Raw genomic sequence first — 22,536 nt, 5'->3', positions numbered from 1 at the left:
ACATTTTCATTTTTTTGTACGTCTTTCACATCGAATGCATTTTCTTCAATTTTTCAGACAATAAAAGCAGAAATGACAATCACACCTTTATTTTTATTTTTTAAATTAAGCATATACTTTATTTACAGTATTTGTGTGTATTTTTTTTGTGGGTTTTTTTTGGACAGCCAATATCAGGGTGTGGGAGGACTGATTATTGCTGTTTTAAATGTTTAGAACATGAGGGAGATAGAAAGTGGGAAGAAAAAAAAGAGGATGAAGAAATAAGAAAGATACAAAACAAAGGAAACATTTATTTGCAGTTAGATGGAATGGTATCTTCGGTAAAGGTAACAGAATAGAGAAACTACAAGCTTGTCCCTCTCATGGTGAGTTTATCTTAATGTAAAGTACTACTGTATTCTATAGATTTAAGTAGTCGACTTCCCTTTCTCTGTTTGTATATCTCTCTGTGTCTGCTGTTGTTGCTGCATTGTAGCGCAGTCTGCTTGCCACAGATGCATTTTACAACCATCATCATCACCATCAGCATCAGTATGATTCTTCGACCTCCGTTTTCTTTCTGTGTGAACCAGCTATTTTTTTTCTCTCCGGGGAAGGACAAGCAACAAAAACACTTTTAACATTATTTTTGTCAGATAAGATGGCTTTGACAATGTGAACAAAAACACTTGAAATTTGATGTTATTGGAGAACTTTCTTTTATATATATATATATATATATATTTTTTTTTTTTTTTTTTTTTTTCCCATTCAGAGTAGGAGTTGATAATTGAAGGAGGCCTGAAAATTGCTTTTCAGTCACGGAGCGTTTCTGTTAGCAATTAATTATATCAGGCTGGAAAAAGAAGTCCATTAAATGTTTTGGCCTGTGATTTTATTTTGTAGCTTCATAGACGTTTGAGTTGCTAGGTTTCTACAGCTTATGTTAGGTGTGTTTTGTGGAGGCCTGTTGAATCGTGATACGACACTAAGAACGATTACACTGACTGCTTCCACTAGTACTAAACACACCCATAAGCTCAATGAATGACACTCCTCTGATGAACAATTGATTCATTGCAAGTCTTCCTCTCTCTCTCTCTCTCTCTCTCTCTCTGTGTGTGTGTAAGATCTATCACCTATCATGATGCTCACTGATCATTTAATTTGACAGTCATACATCTCTGTACACTCATACACTAAATACTTGTATCTGATTGATACCTGGAAATTAGACTGAAGTATGTGGCCTATCAATCAGAGCAGCTTCTCTAAAAGTTACAGGGAGCTTCAGTCTGGATGAATTGAACGTTGTGTTGTTCAGTCAATCAGCCTTCAAAGGCAACAAGATGAGATCATGGTTGAGTTGGTGGATTGCTTTTGCTGAGCCAAGGAGACACAGAGTGTATTGCGTTGGCTGCTCTCCCTCCTATCAAACCAGATGATGGAGTACATCGCGTTTGAGCATTTTACTCTGCTGTGTCAATAATTAATAATGACGAGAGGAATCTGATGAGATACACATTCCTGGAAGTGGGATGATGCAGTTTCTGTTACGTTAAGTATGCTAACCTCGCTGTATCATTTATATATATATATATATATATTATTTTTTTTTGTATTTTTTTTTTTGTATTGCTCCTTCTTATAGTTCCTCTGCTTCATCTCTGCACTTGTGTTTCCACTCCTTTTCCTAGCGGAGTGTGGGGGAACCATCAAGGAAGAGCCGTCCGGTCGGATCCTGTCTCCGGGCTACCCATCTCCATACGAGCACAACCTTCACTGCATGTGGACCATCGAGGCTGCCCCGGGAAGCACGATCAGGTCTGAGCAAAACCCTTGGTTTTCCTTTGTGCGTGCTTTCTAGTTTTCTGATTACATTGTTCTTTCACAGGCTTTCTTTCAATCTACCACCTTTCAATGTACTTCCAATTTAGCCACCCCCCTTTTTTGCAGTGGTATTCATCATTTTCACAGGCTGCTGTGTAATCAATCTTCAGTGAACAGCTGTTGGCCAATAGCTCACTTACAACTGGGTGAGAGGAAATGCCACCGCCGAGCCTCAAGGTTTCAGACTACACAACAGAAAGACAAGTGTTCCAACTTCATCAATTGGATGAACTTGCAGTTTCTGCTGCTTTGGCTACAAGTTCAGTTTGATACGTTGAACCCATGAAGTTATTTTCTTGCACTAGTTTTATTGTGATATATCAGAGGTTCACAAAATGTACACATCATGCACAACTATGCACCAAACTAAAAATCCCACTGCAGATTTTGTTTTTCATAAAATGCAATTCACTGATTTAACAATGCAATAGATAATGACAACCCAAGGCTACTATTTCAAAATCAAAATATATCTGCGTGTCTTGCTAGTAATGGTACCCCTCGGCAGCTCAACTGGTGAATCTGTCTCCTCTTGAGGATTGAAAGGTCCATCTGACCTGTGATGTCCAGTGTTGTCCCATAGTCTCTGGACTGTTTTTTGGACTTTGTAGCCATTCAACTCATTTAACACCTGAGGAGTCCAAACCCAACTGCGTCAAGCTAACATTAGCGTTACGCTACGTTGGACGTGGCATTAAGTCGCTCTACCTGGCAAAGCACTGGACAACTTTTTTTTCTAAGATATTTAAATAATTAACAACAAATATTTACATCATTGTAATGTGATGGGCTTTAATAACTGTTGACTGCAGTAAACTGAAATTTAACGGCAAACTCTTGGACTTTATGAATCACTGCTATACACTGTATATTGGATTTGAAAGATGGATCAAAACTTTGGTATTAGATTTAATATTTTCTCCATAATTTATCATCTTGCCTTGTTCAAACCATTGTTTTATCTATAACTCAACTCAAACAAATTGATCCCAGTAATTAAAACCCGTAACATTGTCCTTGCCCTTTTAATCTTGGTCTTATTATTCATATAAGATAATTCAAGGTTTTGTTGAATTCTTAAAACCAAAGTGCAGCATCGCAAGTACACACTACACGGTTTTAACAATATTATGTCCTGGGGGATATTGAAGCTTAACCCCGGTGGTGTTGGCTCCATTGTGTATCCATTAAGGCACTTAGGATTTCAGACATGTTAAGCCCAATGTCAGTTATCAGCATGCTTCTGATAACTTCCATGTTTTTGACAGGACAGAAATGGTTGACCATTAAGCATGGAAGAAGCAAAGTGGTTTGGATATATTCCGAATATTAACTGTGTGTATGCACTGTCATTAAACAGCGATATAAATGAATGTAATAAGCTCATAAGCCTCGCGACTTGAAGGAGCAGTGCTCATGACACACTGCTGTTCAAGGAGAATGCATAAGGACATGTGTGTGTGAAGGAACATGTGGAAGAGGCAGGGAACACAATAGGTGGTTTAAGTGGGAGGGCTGTAATATATATTTTTATAAGTTGGATTAACTTTCCCTGGAAGATCACATGCTCATCACAACAGAACATACTATCTTAATGACTTAAACATACAAATATACATATATACTACATAGTACTGTAGTGTGGGGCTCCCTATTTCAGCACATTGGGTTTTAAATGAAACGTTAAGAAGCTGACTGACGTTTAAGCCCTTGTTTCCAAATTAAATGAATTGGGTTTTCTATATACAGCTATACTTGTATTTACCCAGTTCTAGGTAACAGAAAGTACTTGGAAATGTGATAAAATCATATTTAATCAATTGATTTCAACTGCAGACAATAACCCTTTGACCTACAGTGAATGGCTGAAGTTCAGCAAAAGTACTTACCCTGGTAATGCTCTGGTTTTTAACGCAGCTGTCTTCAGCTCTTATTAGCTTCAGGGCCTTTTCAGCATCAGTGTAGTCACTCTTTCATTCACTGCACTGTGCTGGAGTAGAGCCAAAACAATGAAAACATGTCCTAATATTTTCAGACTGCCCTGTATGTAGCTTTCTGTTTACTGTATAATTTTGCATAGTACGGCACAGCTCTGTGTGCTGTCTGCATGGGCTTATTTATGTGCTTGCACATCTGACATTCCTCAGTCCCTCATGATTGCCAGTTTAGGTTCATTAGGGCCTTCACTACCTCTGGGTCCCTGGCATTCCTCTGCAAGGTATGTTCCATATCCACGCCTTTGATCCTACGCATGCAATTAATTATTGAGGAGAATTTGCAATGCATTAGCCCAGGGATTCCTTGTATATCAAATGATGTAGCTGATGGTGGAACACTAATCAAGCTGTGCTGAATTTGTGTGAGACCAGAAGTTGTGCCAGTGACAGCAGACATCGAAAAAGCCTACGGACTGTTTTGCCCGGAGTTATTGATGGAAAGATAGTATAGGTAGGAGGCAGAGAGTGGAATAGAGACACAAAGAGATAATAATAAGATCAAATGAATAGTGAGGATAAGGGAGGCAACGAGCCATTTCACTGATGTAACATTCAGTTGTGACTGCTGCAGAGATCAAATGAGGGATCTGGGCCTCATCGCATACTGAACAATGAAGCCATGATGTTAATCTAGAAATTGGTGTTTTGTTTTTAGTAAGAAGCTTGCCCCCTAATTTTAGGATTGCATTTTAAACTTTGATGTGCAGTTTGGGTTATAATACTGTAATGTGATTGGTCTGTTCAGAAGGTGTCAACGGAACTAACATGCATGTGAGGATCAGGCAAATGATTGTAATTAGGTCTAGAATTGAACTTGCCCTCTCTTTCACACACTTTAAATGTATAATTTAATCAGTACCTATACTGATAATTATCAAATGTACAATCCAATAATTATAACAGTCGCCTTTAAGAAAAGGTTTGTATAAGACCACAGTGTGCCTTCTTGATAAATATCAGCATTAAAGGCACATCTACTTGTGCTGTGTGCTAATCCAATGATTTTGAACAGTAAAGTTAAGTAAAGTTCATAACCATATACATCTGTCTCTTGACATCCAAATGACAAAACCTGAGCGTCCCATCGTAGTTTTTTTTGTTTTCAATTCTTCACTGTGTATGAAGCACCACCAGGATTTGTCTGTAGATGAGATCATCAGTACTGTTTGGCTGTTCAGCTTAATAAGATACTTGTTGAAATATGATAAAATATCAAACTGCAAGTTATAAATAGAAATATATATATATATATATATATATATATACATATGTTTTATTGTTTGGGTGTAATTTCTTGTTAAGGAGTCGCATTACACTTTTCCAGGGCAATGCATCCCCCATTTGTCATTGTGTTGCAAATGAAGTTACACATATATTTCAGTGTGTGTTTATGGTTAGGTATAGAATAAATCTCAAGTAAATGAATGTAAGTCAGTGTAATGTCCAGTGTAGTGATGGATACACTTGTGTGGGTGTTCCTGAGAACCAGTTTGAATTTCAAAATAAGGACTATTTTTACACAGTGAGGTCACTTTGGCTTGTCGTCACTTTTTAGGAATTTTAGGAGTCTGCTTCTGGTAGATTTAAAATAGTGTCAGGTTCAGGTCATGGAGAGCTTTGGGATCATAATGGTTGAAGGACACGGCTGAGAAAGGAAGAAATGTATGTGCTAAATGGACAGTGCTTATAAGTACAAAGATGTGTGTCTGTGTCCTTTAACCTCTACTTTCATCTACCGGATTGATTTATAAATTTCACACCTTTTCCTGCCTTCAAATACTTGCAAACTTTCTTTTATCTGCATGATAACACTGCCGCCTTGTTATTACATCATGTGCCTTACGGTAAATGAACTGGGCTGAGATTGCCATGACCACTGCTTGGTTTACGTGTCAAGACATCCCGGCTGTGTTGGTCGTACTGTCTTGTGTGTTTCGGTGTCTTCTAAAGCCAATTGTATGGGCCTGTGTCTCCATTCTTATGAATGATCCCACAGGGACAGTCCCACAGAGGTCACATCCACACATACTGATGAGGTTAGCTCTCACTGTGACATTTCCTTAATACACACCATCTCAATTAGGTTTAAGAAAGCAGCCAGTTGGAAGACTATGTTCGCCCTACATATCTCTTCTTCCTCATTCCCACATCCCACACACATCCATACCCCCCTCCTCCCCCCACATACTTACTTATTTATCATCTTCATGCACACATACACGTACTCTGAAGACTCCCCACAGGATTCGTGATTGCAGCTAGACTGTTTTGTATTCATATGAGAGAGCCTCAGCGCTCTCTATTTCTCTCTCTATTTCTCTCATATGAATACAAAATAGTTAAGGCAGAATTCCCCCCAAAAAAAGACCTGAGAAATCTCTTCCATCTCTCCATCTCATCTCCTCGCGGCGATTCCTCTGACACTTGATTGAACTATTTTATCTTGTTAAGAGGGGACCGAGTGTAAAGGAGAGCCCTTAGCCGTAAACTTCAAAACACGGCTTCTAATGATTCCACAAAACGTTAACTGCACAGAGACCCCACATTTCCTTTTTCCTTAGCGACGTATGCAGTAACTCCACTTATCGCAATCTGTCGTTTTATTAATCTTTCTTGTAACCCCGTCCCCTTCCCCTCCCCACCTCCCACTCCACCTCACCCCACAAGCATTTGCATTACTTGGAGACACTGTCTCTAAATGGACATTCCCAACTGAAAACTAACGTTTCGCCTTCTGGTTACTCAGAAAATAACAACTTTGGATGACTAACCATGAAGTATTTAACAAGCGGGCATCTTTACACACAATGATAAAGCAAGGGCAATAGGGAATGGCCATCAAGGGAGAGAGAAGAAAGACAACCTAGAGGATTGGTTAATTAAAATAAAAGTGCAGTCTACACTCCTCTACGTGTGTTCTACTGAGACCTCTGAGTAATAGAAAGAAAAAGACTGGAATGTTTTTACATGCCACTATCAGCATCCTTTCTTCCTCCCCTCCTGCAGCACTCGTATCCTTTCACCATCTTCTATTTCTCACTATCTCCTCATCCTGCCCTGTAGCTTTCCTTCTCAGAGTGACAAGGAGAGATACGCTATTTAGATGCCGTATAAAAGGAACCAATTATCCTAACATGCAACCCACGTCCATCCTATTCCTCCAACCGCTCGGCAAAAAAAACAATCTACATCCTTCAGAGCTTCCTCTGCTCTCCATCAACCTTTTATCCTCCTGCCATCATCCTCTTCTTCCAGAAACCCAGCAATGATTAACGCCCGTCTTGTTTTTGTTCCCTCCCTCCCTCACTTTCTGGTACCTCTCCCTTACCACCCACCTTTCCATCTTCCTTTAAGCACATAAATCTGGAAACCGAACATGATGCCACTCGGTGCCTGACAGTCCTGAAGGTTGCGTTCGAACATGAAGCCCGTCAGCACATGAGCACGGATCCAACACTGTGCTTGATTCCGACATTGCTTATGCAAATCCCCAGAACCATCTTTTACACTTGCTCACATCATCAGCGCTGTCTCAAAGCACACTCATGCTGTGCTTGTGCACATTAATAGTCTATACAGGGAGGCACATACACATTTCAGAAAACATAATTGTATTCATGCTGGCAAGTTCTGTGAAACATATCGGTGTCTCCTGTCTACTGTATGGGGAGGTGGAGCGTAAATGAATCATCTCACCTGAGGGTTTCATACCAGCATTTGCATAACAAGCATCTGACTGCCTGAGGCACTTACATGACAGGGATGGAGACCTCTAAAGACAACCTTTATTTGCATGAAGTCGAGGGAATAATCATTATTTTTGACTGAAAGGTTACTTCATTATTGTAATATTTGATATTTAGTTAGTTTGACAGCGCTTTTTTTTATTCCACTGAACCTTTCCTGAGAAAATTATCATTTTCAAAATATACATTTAATACAACTTTGGAAAAAAGTTATTCATGTATTTTGCCTGAATTAGAAGTATTTCTGCAGATATAATTGATTGCCAGAGTAAATTAGGTAACTTTTGCATGTGCAAAAGGTTTAGCGCCTTCTTTGTGACATTACGTACACTCGTACAGTATGTCATGCTGACACGTCACCATGTGAAGGGCGGAGTTGAAGTAGCTGTGTGTGTGTGTGTGTGTGTGTGTGTGTGTGTGTGTGTGTGTGTGTGTGTGTGTGTGTGTGTGTGTGTGTGTGTGTGTGTGTGTGTGTGTGTGTGTGTGTGTTTCGCTCTTAATGAGGGTAAACAACACTCACGTGCCTGCTTTTGGTAACGACTCATCACTCACTTATCGGACCTCAAAAAGTCAATACTGACGGCCATCGTCAAAGAGAAACTCATTGATTTAATGGCAGGACCTGCAGCCGCAGCACCGCAGCTGACATGCAGCCGGTGTAGATACATGCGCACAACCGAGCCGCAGCTGTGCAGCGCGTGACAGGTAACCCACACGCAGGCAATGTATCCCAAGCCTTACTCTAAACAACAACAACAAAATCTTCTGGAACTCTTACTAGTCTATAAACTGAAGGGTTTGACTTTCTGTGCCACAAAAGAAAACAAAGATTTAAAGTTTCGCAAAAAAAATCACAACTGATCATGTGTGAAGCTCAGAGAAAAAAAATCCGGTTGAGCTCCCTTTCTCTTCTGTCTCTTCCAACAGCTCATACATACAGTATTAGTAATGTCGTACTGCTTTTTTTTGTTTGTTTACAATATTATTATTTTCATTGAGCTTTGAATGATTACTGCACTCTGTATCAGGTATTATCCATGCTTCAGTGAATAGTAGCAGGAGAAGTGTAAGCAGAGGAATGAGTACAATGAAGAGGATTAGGATTTATGCCCGTTCTTAGGTGATGAAAGTTGGAGAAGTGATGTGCTGCTTCACAGAGATCAGGAGGTTAATGTGTGAACTGTGTGTAGGCACGTCTCTGTTTCTGCATCTGTTTCACGGCCGTGGATGTTTTTGTACAGGCGGGTAAATGCAGCATACCCTTTAAAAAGACGCATCAGTGTACATTTATGTGAATACTTTCTGGTGTGCCTGTCTGCATCTGTTTGTTTAATGTGCACCTCTTTCACAAGCATTGCGACAGGACTTGTCAAGTAGGTTATGTACAGTATCCACACACACAGCACATCATTGCGTTGCCTCTAGCTGGTGCTCACACATCAGACAGTATGGGAATCGGAGTCTGACACCAATTATGCAGAAACGGTGGGAACTTGTTGCTAAACCCGACATATCAGTGGGTTGCTGTTTCTCCTCCGCATCATCTATAGCTCAAGGGTCTGAGTGTGTATGCGTATGAAGGGATGTGGATACTAAAAGCACATAAAGTACCAGGATTTTCTCTGGATCACTGGAACAGAAATTACCATTCACCTCATTAAATTTAAAAAATATACTTTTGAAAAAAATGTGCACTAGATAGAATTATAATAAGCTAGCCTTAAGCCACTGGACAAGCATAGTAAACAAAGCTCTACAGACTGATTTCTTTTAAAAAAAATAACTTAAGTGTTGTGTAAGTTACAAATTACAACAATTATAACTTCAGGACACAGCTGTTTATTTTCATTAAAACTAAAATGACTGAAACATAAAGAAGAGTGTCAGGAAATGTATTTGGTGCAAAATAATTGTCAGAACATGTTCTAAATGAAATTGCTTCCATAATATATTTTAATATTAACTCACTGTTTCATTGAAATAGATATATTCATGTCATGGAGCCACTATATCTAAAATTTCCATAAGATTTGAATGAACTTAGCATTTCTCACCAGTAAAGTTTTTACTCCAGAGCCAGATATGAGCCCTGTACTGCAGCGAGCTGCTATTCAACCAGTACATTGGAATATCTCAGTAAAATCTGTGAAATCTATTCCTCGTGTTACATCATCCAAGTAGAGCATTTGAAGCAACTTTTGCGGTAATATGTTTGGAGAAAAAAAAACTGTTTCAGGTGTGCTTTCACTCTTGTGTCAAATATTTTCAAGCTGAATACAATTTTAACTGACAGTTTTATTTTGAACGCACTCTTGTGTCATTATATTCTCTTATTTTGAAGGCATGCAATACAGCAGAATGTTTTATACATCCTAATTGTCATCAGTTAGTGTTTCATAAATGCTTTTACTCTTGTGTCAAGTATTGTCAAGCTCCACACAATTAAAAAAAAAAGTGTTTTGAACACACCCCTCATCTCATTGTATTCCATTATATCCTTTTATTTTGAAGGCATGCAAAGCAGAATTATGCTGCATAAATCCTAATCCTCATCATTGCACTGTTTCATAAATGCTTTTACTCTTGTGTCAGGTATTGTCAATCTTAACACAATTTGAATCAATTGGGGTCACCACTATGTTCCATTATATTCTGTTATTTTAAAGGCATGCAAGACAGCAGTATGTTTTACGAAAATATATAAAATGTATGAATTAAATGAATTGACATAAACCCAAACTATTTTTATTGTTTTTTGTCAGCATTTGAGACTTAGCCGCAGGATAAAGATGCTGACAATACTGTGTGTCTTTAAATAAGTCATTTATATTGAGCAGTCTATTCAAACGTTACCGTCCCTGTCTCATTTGTTCACTTTCTGTCTCCACTGAGCCTGTCTGAAACACATGCTCATGCACAAGATGCCGAGCGGCATATCATTATGAATCCGCTGCATTGAGGGCTGGCACACTTACACAAACAAGCGCACAGCTACAGTGCATCTCACATCCGTCGGACCACCAGCTGGCTGACAGCTGTCTAGGCCAAAGTGAAGGGTAGAGATTTTGACAGCATCATCTTTCTGATGTCTAGACTCAAACTATTAAACGCTGTGGCAGACAATTCAGCTTGACTGACATTGTGGAACATCCGTTGAATGTTCTGGACCCGGCATCCGTGATTCACTTTAAAATGTTATTTGTTTTCCTCCTTTTGTCTTTCCTCTTTTCCAATTGTCCCCTTTAATCACATTATTTCCTTGTGCACCTTAATTGGCTTAAATACTCTGTTTCGCTTAATGTGTTTATTTCCTCCTCTTTATCTCTGACTCATCATTTATCACTGTACATTTTAGAAGTCGTGACATATTGCTGAATGTGGTACCTTGAGCTCAACCTTGTGGAGAGATAGAAGATGCAGAAGGCACTTTATGCACCACCAACATTGTGTGACAGAACAATGGAAGCCTTGATTTTTCTGTTGACTAAAGCTGCTAATTGAAAAACTGCAAGCGAACAACTTCTGCTGCAATTACCTTAAATTAATGGGACTGCAAGGTTGTTTTAATTAAATTAAATGCAGATCGGAGATGGCCATATTTAGTCTCAACTTTTTAATTTTTCAGTGAGAAAAGAAACGGCTATTTGCCTTCCTGAGGTTGCTTTCTGTGAAGCTTAATTTTAAAGGGATGGTCATGTAGGTTGAAGCTTAAATTCATCACAGTGTGTCATCTGTCAGCTGTCAGGGCCTCTAAAGTGTCTTCTCTCTGCCTTCAACAGTCTGCATTTCCTGGTTTTCCACACGGAAGAGGTCCACGACGTGCTCCGGATCTGGGATGGGCCCCAGGATGGAGGGGTCCTGCTGAGGGAGCTGAGCGGCTCAGTGCTGCCCCCGGATGCCCACAGCACCTTCAACACTGTCAGTCTGCAGTTCACCACAGACTTCTTCACAAGCAAGCAGGGCTTCGCTCTGCAGTTCTCGGGTGAGAAAGACATATAATAGGGAGTGATGGAAATGTTAGATGAACAGGACTGGGTGGGACTAAATACTCCACTGTGAACAATGACAATAATACCCCCCTTTTCAGGACCATTTTCATGTGATTTCGCTAAGCCCTCCTTTGCTCCTTTAGTGTCTACTGCAACCTCCTGTAATGACCCGGGCATGCCTACTAATGGGACCCGTGGCGGCGACAGCAAGGAGCCCGGGGACCATGTGGTGTTCCAGTGTGATCCTGGCTATGTCCTGCAGGGAGCCAACAGGATCACCTGCACCGAGATCAACGGTCGCTTCTTCTGGCAGCCAGACCCTCCTACATGCACAGGTACTCTGAAAACACAGCACGCCGCCATTAATTGTTCCTAAATCCTTCATGGATTAGTATCAAAACTAACCTGAATGCTGTCACATCCCACTGCTGAACAATTACACTTAATGCAGCTTCCACCGAGGTCATATTCGCCACTGACCTCTTTTTAAAATTTGCAGATTCATGCAGGTTTTCATGGAGGCGTGACTACCTTTTGTAGAAAAAAACATATATTTTTTAAAGCTAACGAGAACACTACTTATGCTTCAGTGGGTTGCTAATTTTTGTAAGAAAATCCAATAGAATATCGTTCTTAAACTTTTACTGTAAACTACTCTGCGGTGATGATATTTTAAATTCCAACCAGTTGTAACAGAACAGAGGATGAAAGTATACATTGGATTATTAAGTATTTTATGTCCTACAACCTGTCTAATACAGTCCACTGTATACCTTTTCTTACTGCTCTGACGTTTGTGTAAGAGGTAGACAATACAGATTCCTAACTCGATTACTTAACAGACTCCTTAAGTGAATCTTAAGTGGCAAACCAGATTGCTGTGTTCCCCAGACATTTACTGAAGTCACTGCAGCAGACAGAGAAATCTGATTATCCTGCTCCTCAGTAACAACACAGACCTCTCAGTCAGACCTATATATACTCCTTTATGCTGTCTTTTTTTTAAATATATGCTCACACTTGGTGCTCCACTTAACAAGCTGAAGTAATCAACAGTGGCAATTAATTCATTATGTTGTAATTAGCTGCCTTGTTTAATTAGTGCTCAGCTTGATTTGAGAATTGTTTGGGTGAGAGGTTGGAGAGTTCTCTGACACGTACAGGTGTGAAAAAGGTAAGCCAGTGTCAGTGGGCATTACCTCAATTATATCAATCGCCTGTCGCTCCACATAGAGTAGTAGATAATAAATAACAGTGACAATTATGAAGGACCTACTTTTTAACGTGTTGTAGCAATGAAGCCTGTTTTTGTTTGTTTGTTGATTTCTACCAGTTACCACTCTTTTATGTTTACTTTTCTATTAGTAGTTACCAAATATGAAAAACACAATTTGAATAGATATTAAAAATAGTATTTCAATTAGACTTTTCTATATTAGATCAATTGCAGGGTTCCCATTGCTCTGGGAAATTCAGGGAGTATCAGGGAATTTGAACAATTATTTCCCAGACAGTAAAAGGTGGAAAGGTAGAAACTCAAAATGTAACTAATTCGGTTGTGAGCTAATTGCCATTATTGTTAGATAAAGTCTTTGCCTCTGCAACCGCTATTTCGATGTGTTTAATTTCTTTCAATATTGGCGCAACTGCAGGGGCATGTGCTGCCCTTTTTAACAGAAATGTCACTGTTTCTTATCTGCTCACCACAACCGAAGCCTGTTTTTCTGTTCATGATAGGTTATTGAATTTCAGCTTTTTAGTCAGTGAAAGTCGGAAAAGTCCGGAAATTTGACATTTTACTTTTTTTGTGATCAACTTAGTTGCCCAATAGCTGTTGAAACTCTACTGTTACTCATGAATTTCTCCCTTTACATAGCTCCGTGTGGCGGGAACCTGACAGGTCCGAGTGGGCTCATTCTGTCTCCAGACTACCCTGAACCTTACCCCCATGGGAGGGAGTGTGACTGGACAGTGACTGTCACAGAGGACTATGTCATCTCGCTGAGCTTCAACCAGTAAGACTTCAGTAGCATAAAAACTGCAACACATGTGATTTGACTCTTCCACTGAACATCGCTATCATTGTTGCATTGCATTATTTATGTTTCAATAAATCAAAAAACGTAATAAAAACTAGTTATACTCGTTAACCATGTTAGATTGTTACCTTACAAAGCAGCAAATATTCTGAGTATTGATGAATGTAAATGTGTGTAACCAGGTTCAGCTTGGAGCCCAGCTATGACTTCTTACACATCTACGATGGCCCAGACTCCCTCAGCCCTTTGCTGGGTAGTTTCTATGGCACAGATGTTCCAGATCGCATTGAGAGCAGCTCCAACACACTCTTCTTGGCTTTCCGCAGCGACGCCTCCCTCAGCAGCAACGGATTTGTGCTGCAGTACACAGGTATGTACTGTTTGATTAGAGGAATCACTACAGTATTTGTCTAATTGCACAAAACTACAAAGCTGGTAGAAAGTTCTGTGTCTCCATGAGTTTTTATCACTTTTTTTTTTCTTCTCTGGCATCTTAGCATTCTGAACAAAGCAGTGCATTTTAAACAGTGCGTGCTGCTTTTTTACCCTGAACAATTCACATTTTAAAATTCTTCCTCTGGCAGAGTGAGGATGGATTTACCCTCTGCTGCTTATCGACCTTGCAGATTGTTTCTTTTTAACTTTCTCTTGTGTCTCATCCAAAGCCAGTGAGATTAGTGGAGTGAAAAATGTTTTAGTGAAAGAATGGGGTGTCTGTGCTGCGGCATCCTGATCACTACCCTCCTGTTCGCGCCGTGGTCTGCTTGTCGTTATTGATGTGTACCTCCTCTAGTAGCCCGCTCACACAAAAAATTATGGAAATAAAAAGCCGGCAGCATGTGTGCTTAAGCTCATTTTGATCAGCGCAGCTGCATAAAAGGATTCTGATAAATTAAAGCAAACGCCGTTTTGTTGCCTCATGTCTAAACTCGGCTGACCGCAGCAAATTATTCAGAGAACCCAGATTTACTTGTACATATAAAGATTTCTGTGCTGTACACACGGTGCAGACTGATCGCAGATGTCCTTGAAAGAGGGGCAGTTGGTTTAAGGGCAGCACAACACATCCGTATGCGAGCCACCGTGGGGAACACCTCAGCGACTGTACGTTAAAGTCGTCTCCTAACAAATATACAGATGCCGAACAAGCTCCAAATTAGACAAGGGCGTCTTTGTTAGGGGCTTTGCTTGAGAGAACAGTGTTAAATCTTCCTAAATCTCACAGCCTCAATTAGAGCTGTTTAAGGTATCAGACATTTAACCAATTCCAGATCGACCCTGAGCTCTTCGTTTCTTGGCTGGTGTTCAGATGGGATTTGATCTATAGAAGCAATTTAACTGATTTTACAACGTGAGCTTGTTTATGCAATACAGCTCTGCACATCATTTGCAAGCGGTGCATAAATGGAGTGAAACGCAGCCTTTTGGTAAGATGGTGTTACAGAGTCTTACCCCTTAACTCACTTCCAGCAATATTCACCGCAGTGAGTGATACAGTGTGTGATATTGTATGGCCAATCTGGTAGAGCAGATGGACCCAGTGTGTGGCTCTGAAAATCTCCCTCACCCCACTTCCAATTCTCCACACTAATGAACCATAACCAAATAATACATAAATTACCTCCTCACTTTCAGACAAACAACATGGCACAAAGGCATGCTTGGCTGCGACTTCAGGTCTGTTTGGTGAGGAAACAGCAAGTTGACGAGTTGGCCCAGCTAGTATTTGGTCAGCCCGCCATGGAGAAACTGCATTTCAAAGTCTGCCCGAGGTGCAGCCAGCCTCTTTACCAGGCAGTCTTTATGTCTTTCCCTGTCTGTGGCCATGTTTGATTGACCTCTCCAGGGAAATATATGGGCTGAAAACTTTCCATGGCTGAGTCATATTTGAATAACACACACAGACACAGACAAGGACGTTTATGTGCAGAAAACACACTCATACAAGCATCCTCACATCTGTCTAATCCAATGCCTTCACGCAGGTTTAGGCCCATTTTCACTTCACATCACATCACCTGGACTCCTTTGAGTATGTTTCTAAACAGATGATGCCCTCTCTTCCATCTTCTCTTGCACCTACAAATTCCCCATTAACTTGTGAGGCAGCTGGATTTTCAAGATCAAGCAGAATCTGTCTTGTCAGGCTGTAAGTTACTGTGCTTGAACCACAGTGTCCAGACCTACTGGCAGCCACAAGCTACAAGGTGTGACAACAGTGAGAGGCAACTACCTGTCCGTAAACAACAATGATATTGTTGTTTTGAAGTTAGCCCGTGACAGACGGCGGTAGACAGATGGTTCATCCAATCAACTGCCAAATAGTTTTTGAAAGTGCCTCCACTTTTCCAAACACTTTCCAGGGTCGAGTACTCAGATGGTTCTGTGTGGCACGTCAGGTTAAATGTTCCAGAGCGAGGCTTGTTAAATCAGCCAGCTTCACTGCAGCAACCTTTTGCTCGATTAGCTTGTGCCCGGAAACAGCCCATACATACCGTATATACCTGCCTGCTACAGTTATCACTCCTCCACTGTGTGTGTGTGTGTGTGTGTGTGTGTGTGTGTGTGTGTGTGTGTGTGTGTGTGTGTGTGTGTGTGTGTGTGTGTGTGTGTGTGTGTGTGTGTGTGTGTGTGTGTGTGTGTGCGTGCGTGCTGGTTTAATTGTGGAGCTGGCGATGAAAGGTTTAGGTCTAAACAGCTAATGAAAGGGCACATCCTGTCTCGAACAGGTGCCCTGAGTGACAGACAGACCACATGCCTGGCCTCAGCACTCTGCTCACCTCTGAAGGGCAGCCTCCTGTTTGGTTAGCAGGTCCACAGTTTTCAGCTTAGACGCCTAGGCATTCATCCAAGGTGCTATATTTCTGTCATCAATACATTTGAATTCAAATTCAAATTTGACATTAAATGTGTTATGGTTACTGTAAACACAGAGGAATTTGTAGGATCTATTGTAGTTTATGTATACAGGGAATTTATGAGAGAATGTTTTTAAAGAATGAAAATGAAACCTTTTTTTAAGTGTTAGATTGTAGAAAATGTAGAAATGTATACTGTAAACCTTCCATTGTATCAATTATTTTCAGTAACGTTAGACACAAAATAAACACACAAAAGCATTGTGAACTTCAAGGTAAGCGATCATTGTCAGCTTTCAGAGACATTATAATATGGCTTTAATAAATACTTTGGGCATAAAAAAGACGATACAGTAGTCTTCTCTCTTGACATCGCAATGAACATTTACAGACACATGCTTTAACAATATGAGCATTGTTCAAATCTTCCCTTTTTAACAGTTGCATTCAGCTGGTTGGTGTTGCGACAGTTCGGATTCTTGCACACACTTTTTGTCAGGCTCTGAAATGTAAGTGGAAATTTTCCTGACAAGAGAAAACATTTGACTCACCTTCCCCTTTTGTGTGGCAAGTCATCAAATATTAAAGTTTGCTGTGAGAACAGAGTAGACTGCGTTTGAGATTGAACTAAATTGCACTGGGCATTTCTCCTATGTTTATTTTAGCTGTAAGGGTGTGAAGTGTGCCAAATTGACAGCCCCCCCCGGTTCACGTGCACATTTTCCACCAAAGAACAATGTGATGGTAAATTGAGCGAGACATCTTTCTTACGACCTCAGGAGTGGTGATTGATATGTGGTTAGATGCAGTAGTGTGCGTAAGCGAGGTTTGGCAGGGCCCTGAGCGTACGTGTGTGTTGGCGTATTTGACAAAGAAAGCTTGCGTATGTGCATTGTCTTCTCTAGTCGACTGCACAGCGAAGCGTTGTTTGAAAGGCGGTTGTGTGCAGTCAGCAGACCTTAGGCCAGAGCCACGCCACTCTCAATCAGCTGCCTGTCAGTCTCCACAGCCATACATACCCCAGCAGCCACAGATGAGAGGCCACCGTCAAGGGCTGCAGAGAGAAGTGGCAGTCAGTGAGATATATTTACTGAAAGGGGAGAGCAAAGACTTGCAGGAAACTGGGGAAAGAGTAAACGCAGCCACAAAGGAAGGAAGTTCGAAATCCAACTATATCTGTAACCTTAGGCAGAAAACACTTTCTATTCCAGTATCAGTGCTGCAGCTTCATGCAAAAATCATTTTATGGAGTACCAACACGCGCTCCCTTCTGTCGCTGATTTTCCACTGCGTTACCTCTCTCCACAGAGAACCCCAGGGAGTCTTGCTTCGAGCCGGGCCTGGTTCGCAATGGGACACGGGTGGGCACCGATCTCAAGCTGGGCTCCACCGTCACCTACCACTGCGACAGTGGCTACACGCTAGAGGGAGACCCGACGCTCACTTGCATCATGGGGGGAGACGGCAAGCCGAGCTGGAACAAACCCAAACCCATCTGCATTGGTAAACACTGACATCTGGAGTCGGTTGTTAGCAACACAAACCACATCAATGCTTTTAGATTTATCACACGTAAACATGCATATCTGATTATGTGGCTTTTCCACAGAGCTATGTCCAACAGGTATGTGTGTGGAGCTGTGTGGGTTCTGCTAATATTAATAGACGTGAGAGTGCAGCTTTAATTTAATCTGCTGTTTTCAAAGAGAGATGCTCATTTTGCATATCTTCTTCTCACACTCCCAGCGAAAACCTGCGTCACTCTGACTGTTCTCTGATACTCCCAGGACATGACGAGCACATGCTGCGCATATTCCCCTGGAAAGCTGGTGAAATTATCCCCGACACCACAGAATCTGGGTCTCACAGTGTGAAGCCTCAGTTTTATGGCAGGTGGAAGACGTGCCCGTACCACACATATCTTCGCACCAGCAAAACAAGCATCGACATACACGGACTCGGCACTTACACAGCGATACGAGCACGCGCGGAGCATTTCTAAGGGGCTTTAACCTGGAGAGGAGAACCAGGCCTCATCGCACCCTGGCTAACCCAGACGGACACTTGGAAAACATTGCAATTTCACTGTGGCAAACACAGGGGACATCTTCCACCCAATACCCAATCAGACAAGAAAAGTAATTTAGGAGCAGTGGAACAGAGAGGATGGAAAAGCAGGAAGGTTGGGGAGAAATGGAATCTTCCACTATTGGCTTTAGACCTTTTCCTCTGTGTCTGTCCTGTCCTCTTTGTGGACGTCTCTTCAAGTGTCCTCTCTGTGTCCTCCTGCAGCTCCATGTGGGGGACAGTACTCGGGTTTAGATGGAGTGGTCTTGTCCCCCGGTTTCCCTGGCAACTACAGCAGCGCACGGACCTGTTTGTACTCCGTAGTTGTGCCCAAGGATTACGGTAAGGAAAGGAAGAGCGCTATATTACTTTCATTACTAATTGTGCATGTATGTGTGTTTGAGTGTAGGTTAATTGAGATGTAATTATTCTGTAATGCAAAAGATGCTGTTATCAGGGTCAAATTATGGTCAAGCGCCTCACTAAAGTCTGCATATTTTTTTCACTGCTGAAAATATAAATAAATATATATATTTTTTTTTACATAACAGCATCCTCTACCTGTCAGGTTTGGAGGAAAAAACAAGTTTGTGGTAAACTTGTAAATGCTCTCACACCGTCTTTTGAACTTGAAATTAAAGTGCTTTAGTAATTCGTCAGAGGTCTACTGACTGCATTTTATTCACATGGAAAAATCACAAAGTGATTGATATACGCCATATCTATCTGTGTCATTTCTATACATATATCTCCACATTACTTTGGTGGAGCAATTTAATCACCAGCTTACACGGTAGGCACACAATATGTCTATCACACACACACACACACACACACACACACACACACACACACACACACACACACACACACACACACACACACACACACACACACACACACACACACACACACACACACACACACACACACACACACACACACACACACACACACACACACACTGAAAAATAATTGGTGTCTGGAAGATCCGCAGTTTCTGGAGTTTCACTACTTTCTGGCATTTCCATCTTAAAGGTCACAGTTTGCTTCCAATATGTGATGTGATGCTGTAGGAGCAGCAAATTATTCAGAAAGCAAAACAATTGTCAAGTATGACACAGCTCAAACATGTAAATTCTCAAGCAAACATGTTTCACTTATTTGCCAAGACGTCTGTCTGCTTCACTGGCGGTCCATCTCTCCTTTTCATGTCCGGCTTCCTCCTCTCTTCCCTCTTTTAATGAGTTATCAGCATCATGCGTCTCGAAGGGAAAGCTCAAGTCTTATTCATGTTAAATTACAACAAAAAACAGCGGGCATGCGTTTGGCTTTGGGGTACTTCACCCCAGACTTTTAAACGCTGAGGTCATGACACCCATTCAGAGGTCCGGTACTCATCCAAAAGAACTGGGCAGAAATCCGTTTGGGAACCCGTCAGCAGCATATTTCACTTAGTGAAGTCAAAGAAAGTCCGGAAATTGAAATAATTAAAGTCCACATTTGCATTTTCCTGGAAAATGACAGCGAGGCCCAAGGCGACTCACTTTGTCGTGCAGAGCCACAAATGCTCTTGCCTCCATTCTTGCCACTTCTCATTAAGCTGATGCACCAGCCCTAATGATACGCTGTTTTCCTCTATGCAGAGGACAGGGTGGATGCAGCCACAGGTTTATTTTTCCGCAGATGAAGAGGATGCATGACTAAAGAAAAAGCATTGAAGATGAGGGGAAGATTACAGACGCTGAGTCATCCTGAGCAAGTGTTACTCAGAAAATAAGGTCCTGTCATCACACCTAATGGAGAGCACTCGTCCTCTGTCCCCTCTGCCTTTTTCCTGTCTCCCTCGGTCCCTTCATCCTTCTCTTTAACCTGCAATATTTGCCACAAGTAAACTCGACGTATATTGAATGTGAAAGGGGTGAATTTGTTCAGGCAATAGCAGTAGAAAGGGAGAGTTGAAAGGATGAAAGCACAGTAGTGGAGCTTTAGCTGCACATTGTACAACAGATTGGCTGTCATTGCAAAGCCTTTCATCTACTGACAGGCCATCAAGCCAAGGCAGGATTGCTGATCTCCCTTGTAATATCAGTTTTTGGTTGTGTTGTCATTGGTACTATCCAGCCTGCTTTAAAGAAGACATTTTGATTGAAATTTGTGTTGATAATGTTCTTTTGAATGTGGATACTACAGAGCACCTTTTTTGTTTTAATGGATTTTCATTTCAAACGAAATGTGACTGCCGCAGTCACTAATTTTAGCTAATTTCAGTCCCCTCTGATGCCAATTTTCTCTCCATGTCTGTCTTTTCTAGTGGTCTTCAGTCAGTTCGCCTTCTTTCACACAGCTCTGAATGACATTGTGGAGGTTTATGACGGGGCGACACAGCACTCCCGTGTCCTCAGCTCGCTGTCTGGAGTGCACACAGGTACCTAAACACAAGCGAACACGCTCAGATGCCTGCACACAAGCACATTTTTGTGAAGCTGCTATGCAGAATATTTCAGCAGGTATCTAACAAAACAAAGGTAGAAAATAAAGTTGTTGTTTTTTTACATGGAACTGCAGGTTGGCAAAACATGACTCACACCCACTTGTCCAGCTTTTGTTTTATATTCAGTACCAGCTTGCACCAAATCTGATTTGACTATTTGATCTCCCAGCCATTATTTTTGACACGACAGGGAACTAAATACAATGTTGTCTTGGCCTTATCCCTTTCATAAGGACCCAGTTAAACTCTGAGACAAATTGCTGACACAGGCAGAGCTGCCGGGGCTGCAGGTGGGCTCCAGTGAGCTGTAACACAATTCAACAGTGACAACAACAACTTAAGGAGTCACAGGGATAACATAGCAGCAGACGGGCTCCGGAAGACTCGCATGCACATACACCTGAATTGGTATTACACAAACACTCCTGTCAACTCTGTTATGGAGACAAACAAGTGCACTCATGCACACAACTTTTCAGGTTGCAGCTGTTTATCTCAATGCTGAAACAGCTGGAGAAGTATTTGCCAAAATGTCTGCTTTAATCCTCTTTCCATGCAATTGCATGATGTATTTATCTCAATTAAAACAAAAAAGATGCTCGCATGCCTTCACATTTTTATAGTACAATACCATATAAAAAATAAATTTAAACAAAATAATATAATATAAACCAAAAAATACCATATATTATTAAAAAAAAAACATTAGCGATCCCCTCTAGAGATGTTTTAAGAGAAGATACTCTATTTTGAATAATAGTTTGGGCCTGATATGGTATTCCTAAAAAAAACGTGTAAATTGGCTTGTAAAACTTCTTAAAATTACTCCCTCATTAAAGATTCCAGATTATATGAATATGCAAATATATGTAATTTCTAAAGTTTAATTGCTAGACACAAGATGTGTCACTTCACTGTCAATTTGTAGTGACTGTGCACTGGAGGCTTCAACAAATGACTATTTGTGATTTCACAAATCATGCTCCTACACCTGCCCTTTAAAATTTGATTTTACCCTAAACCATAGAAACTTAATCAGATGAATGTGAAAATTGAATGTGAAAATTACCTTCTACTACTCTGCACAGTGAAGTTAAAACATCCAATCATAGGAGCAGGAAGAAAAACTAATTTTGGAGAGAAGGGTAACTTTAAAGGATCACAAAAATATTTATTAAAGTTTAGTTGATTTCAAAATATAAGCTTTGATATGTTCCTGGGAGGTAACTTTTAAGACTCAAGAAAACATTTTCCAAGCTTGAGAGCATTTACTCTTCACAGATTCCACCCCACTGCAGCAGAATACCAAAATTCCTAACCAAAATCTAACCAGTAACCTACAGCAGAAATAGAAAGTACGTGCACCCTTTGAAATTACCGTCTCTAGTGCTTTTATTGGTTAGAAAATGTGATCTGATCTACATCAAAATAACAAGTATGGACTTTATAATTGTATTGAACAACACCATTAGAT

The 22,536-nt window shown here is 40.8% G+C and overlaps 1 protein-coding gene across 1 annotated transcript in view; it reads left to right on the top strand.

The window, feature by feature from the left end:
* The window catches only part of csmd2 (CUB and Sushi multiple domains 2), a 250,294-nt gene that overhangs the window by 155,181 nt on the left and 72,577 nt on the right, over positions 1–22,536 (top strand). Inside the window, exons 26-33 of the mRNA XM_069699145.1 lie at positions 1,680–1,806; positions 11,395–11,597; positions 11,748–11,939; positions 13,481–13,619; positions 13,826–14,013; positions 17,810–18,004; positions 18,794–18,910; positions 20,883–20,996. Of these exons, the coding sequence (XP_069555246.1) occupies positions 1,680–1,806; positions 11,395–11,597; positions 11,748–11,939; positions 13,481–13,619; positions 13,826–14,013; positions 17,810–18,004; positions 18,794–18,910; positions 20,883–20,996 (1,275 nt within the window). The remainder of the gene's footprint in view (positions 1–1,679; positions 1,807–11,394; positions 11,598–11,747; positions 11,940–13,480; positions 13,620–13,825; positions 14,014–17,809; positions 18,005–18,793; positions 18,911–20,882; positions 20,997–22,536) is intronic.

This window comes from Brachyistius frenatus, unplaced genomic scaffold (assembly GCF_029030835.1).
Source record: "Brachyistius frenatus isolate BFR_SWC_R1_liver_20210118 unplaced genomic scaffold, ASM2903083v1 Contig_2, whole genome shotgun sequence".
NCBI classification, from domain to species: Eukaryota; Metazoa; Chordata; class Actinopteri; family Embiotocidae; genus Brachyistius; species Brachyistius frenatus.
This window is presented reverse-complemented; position numbering and strand designations above follow the sequence as displayed.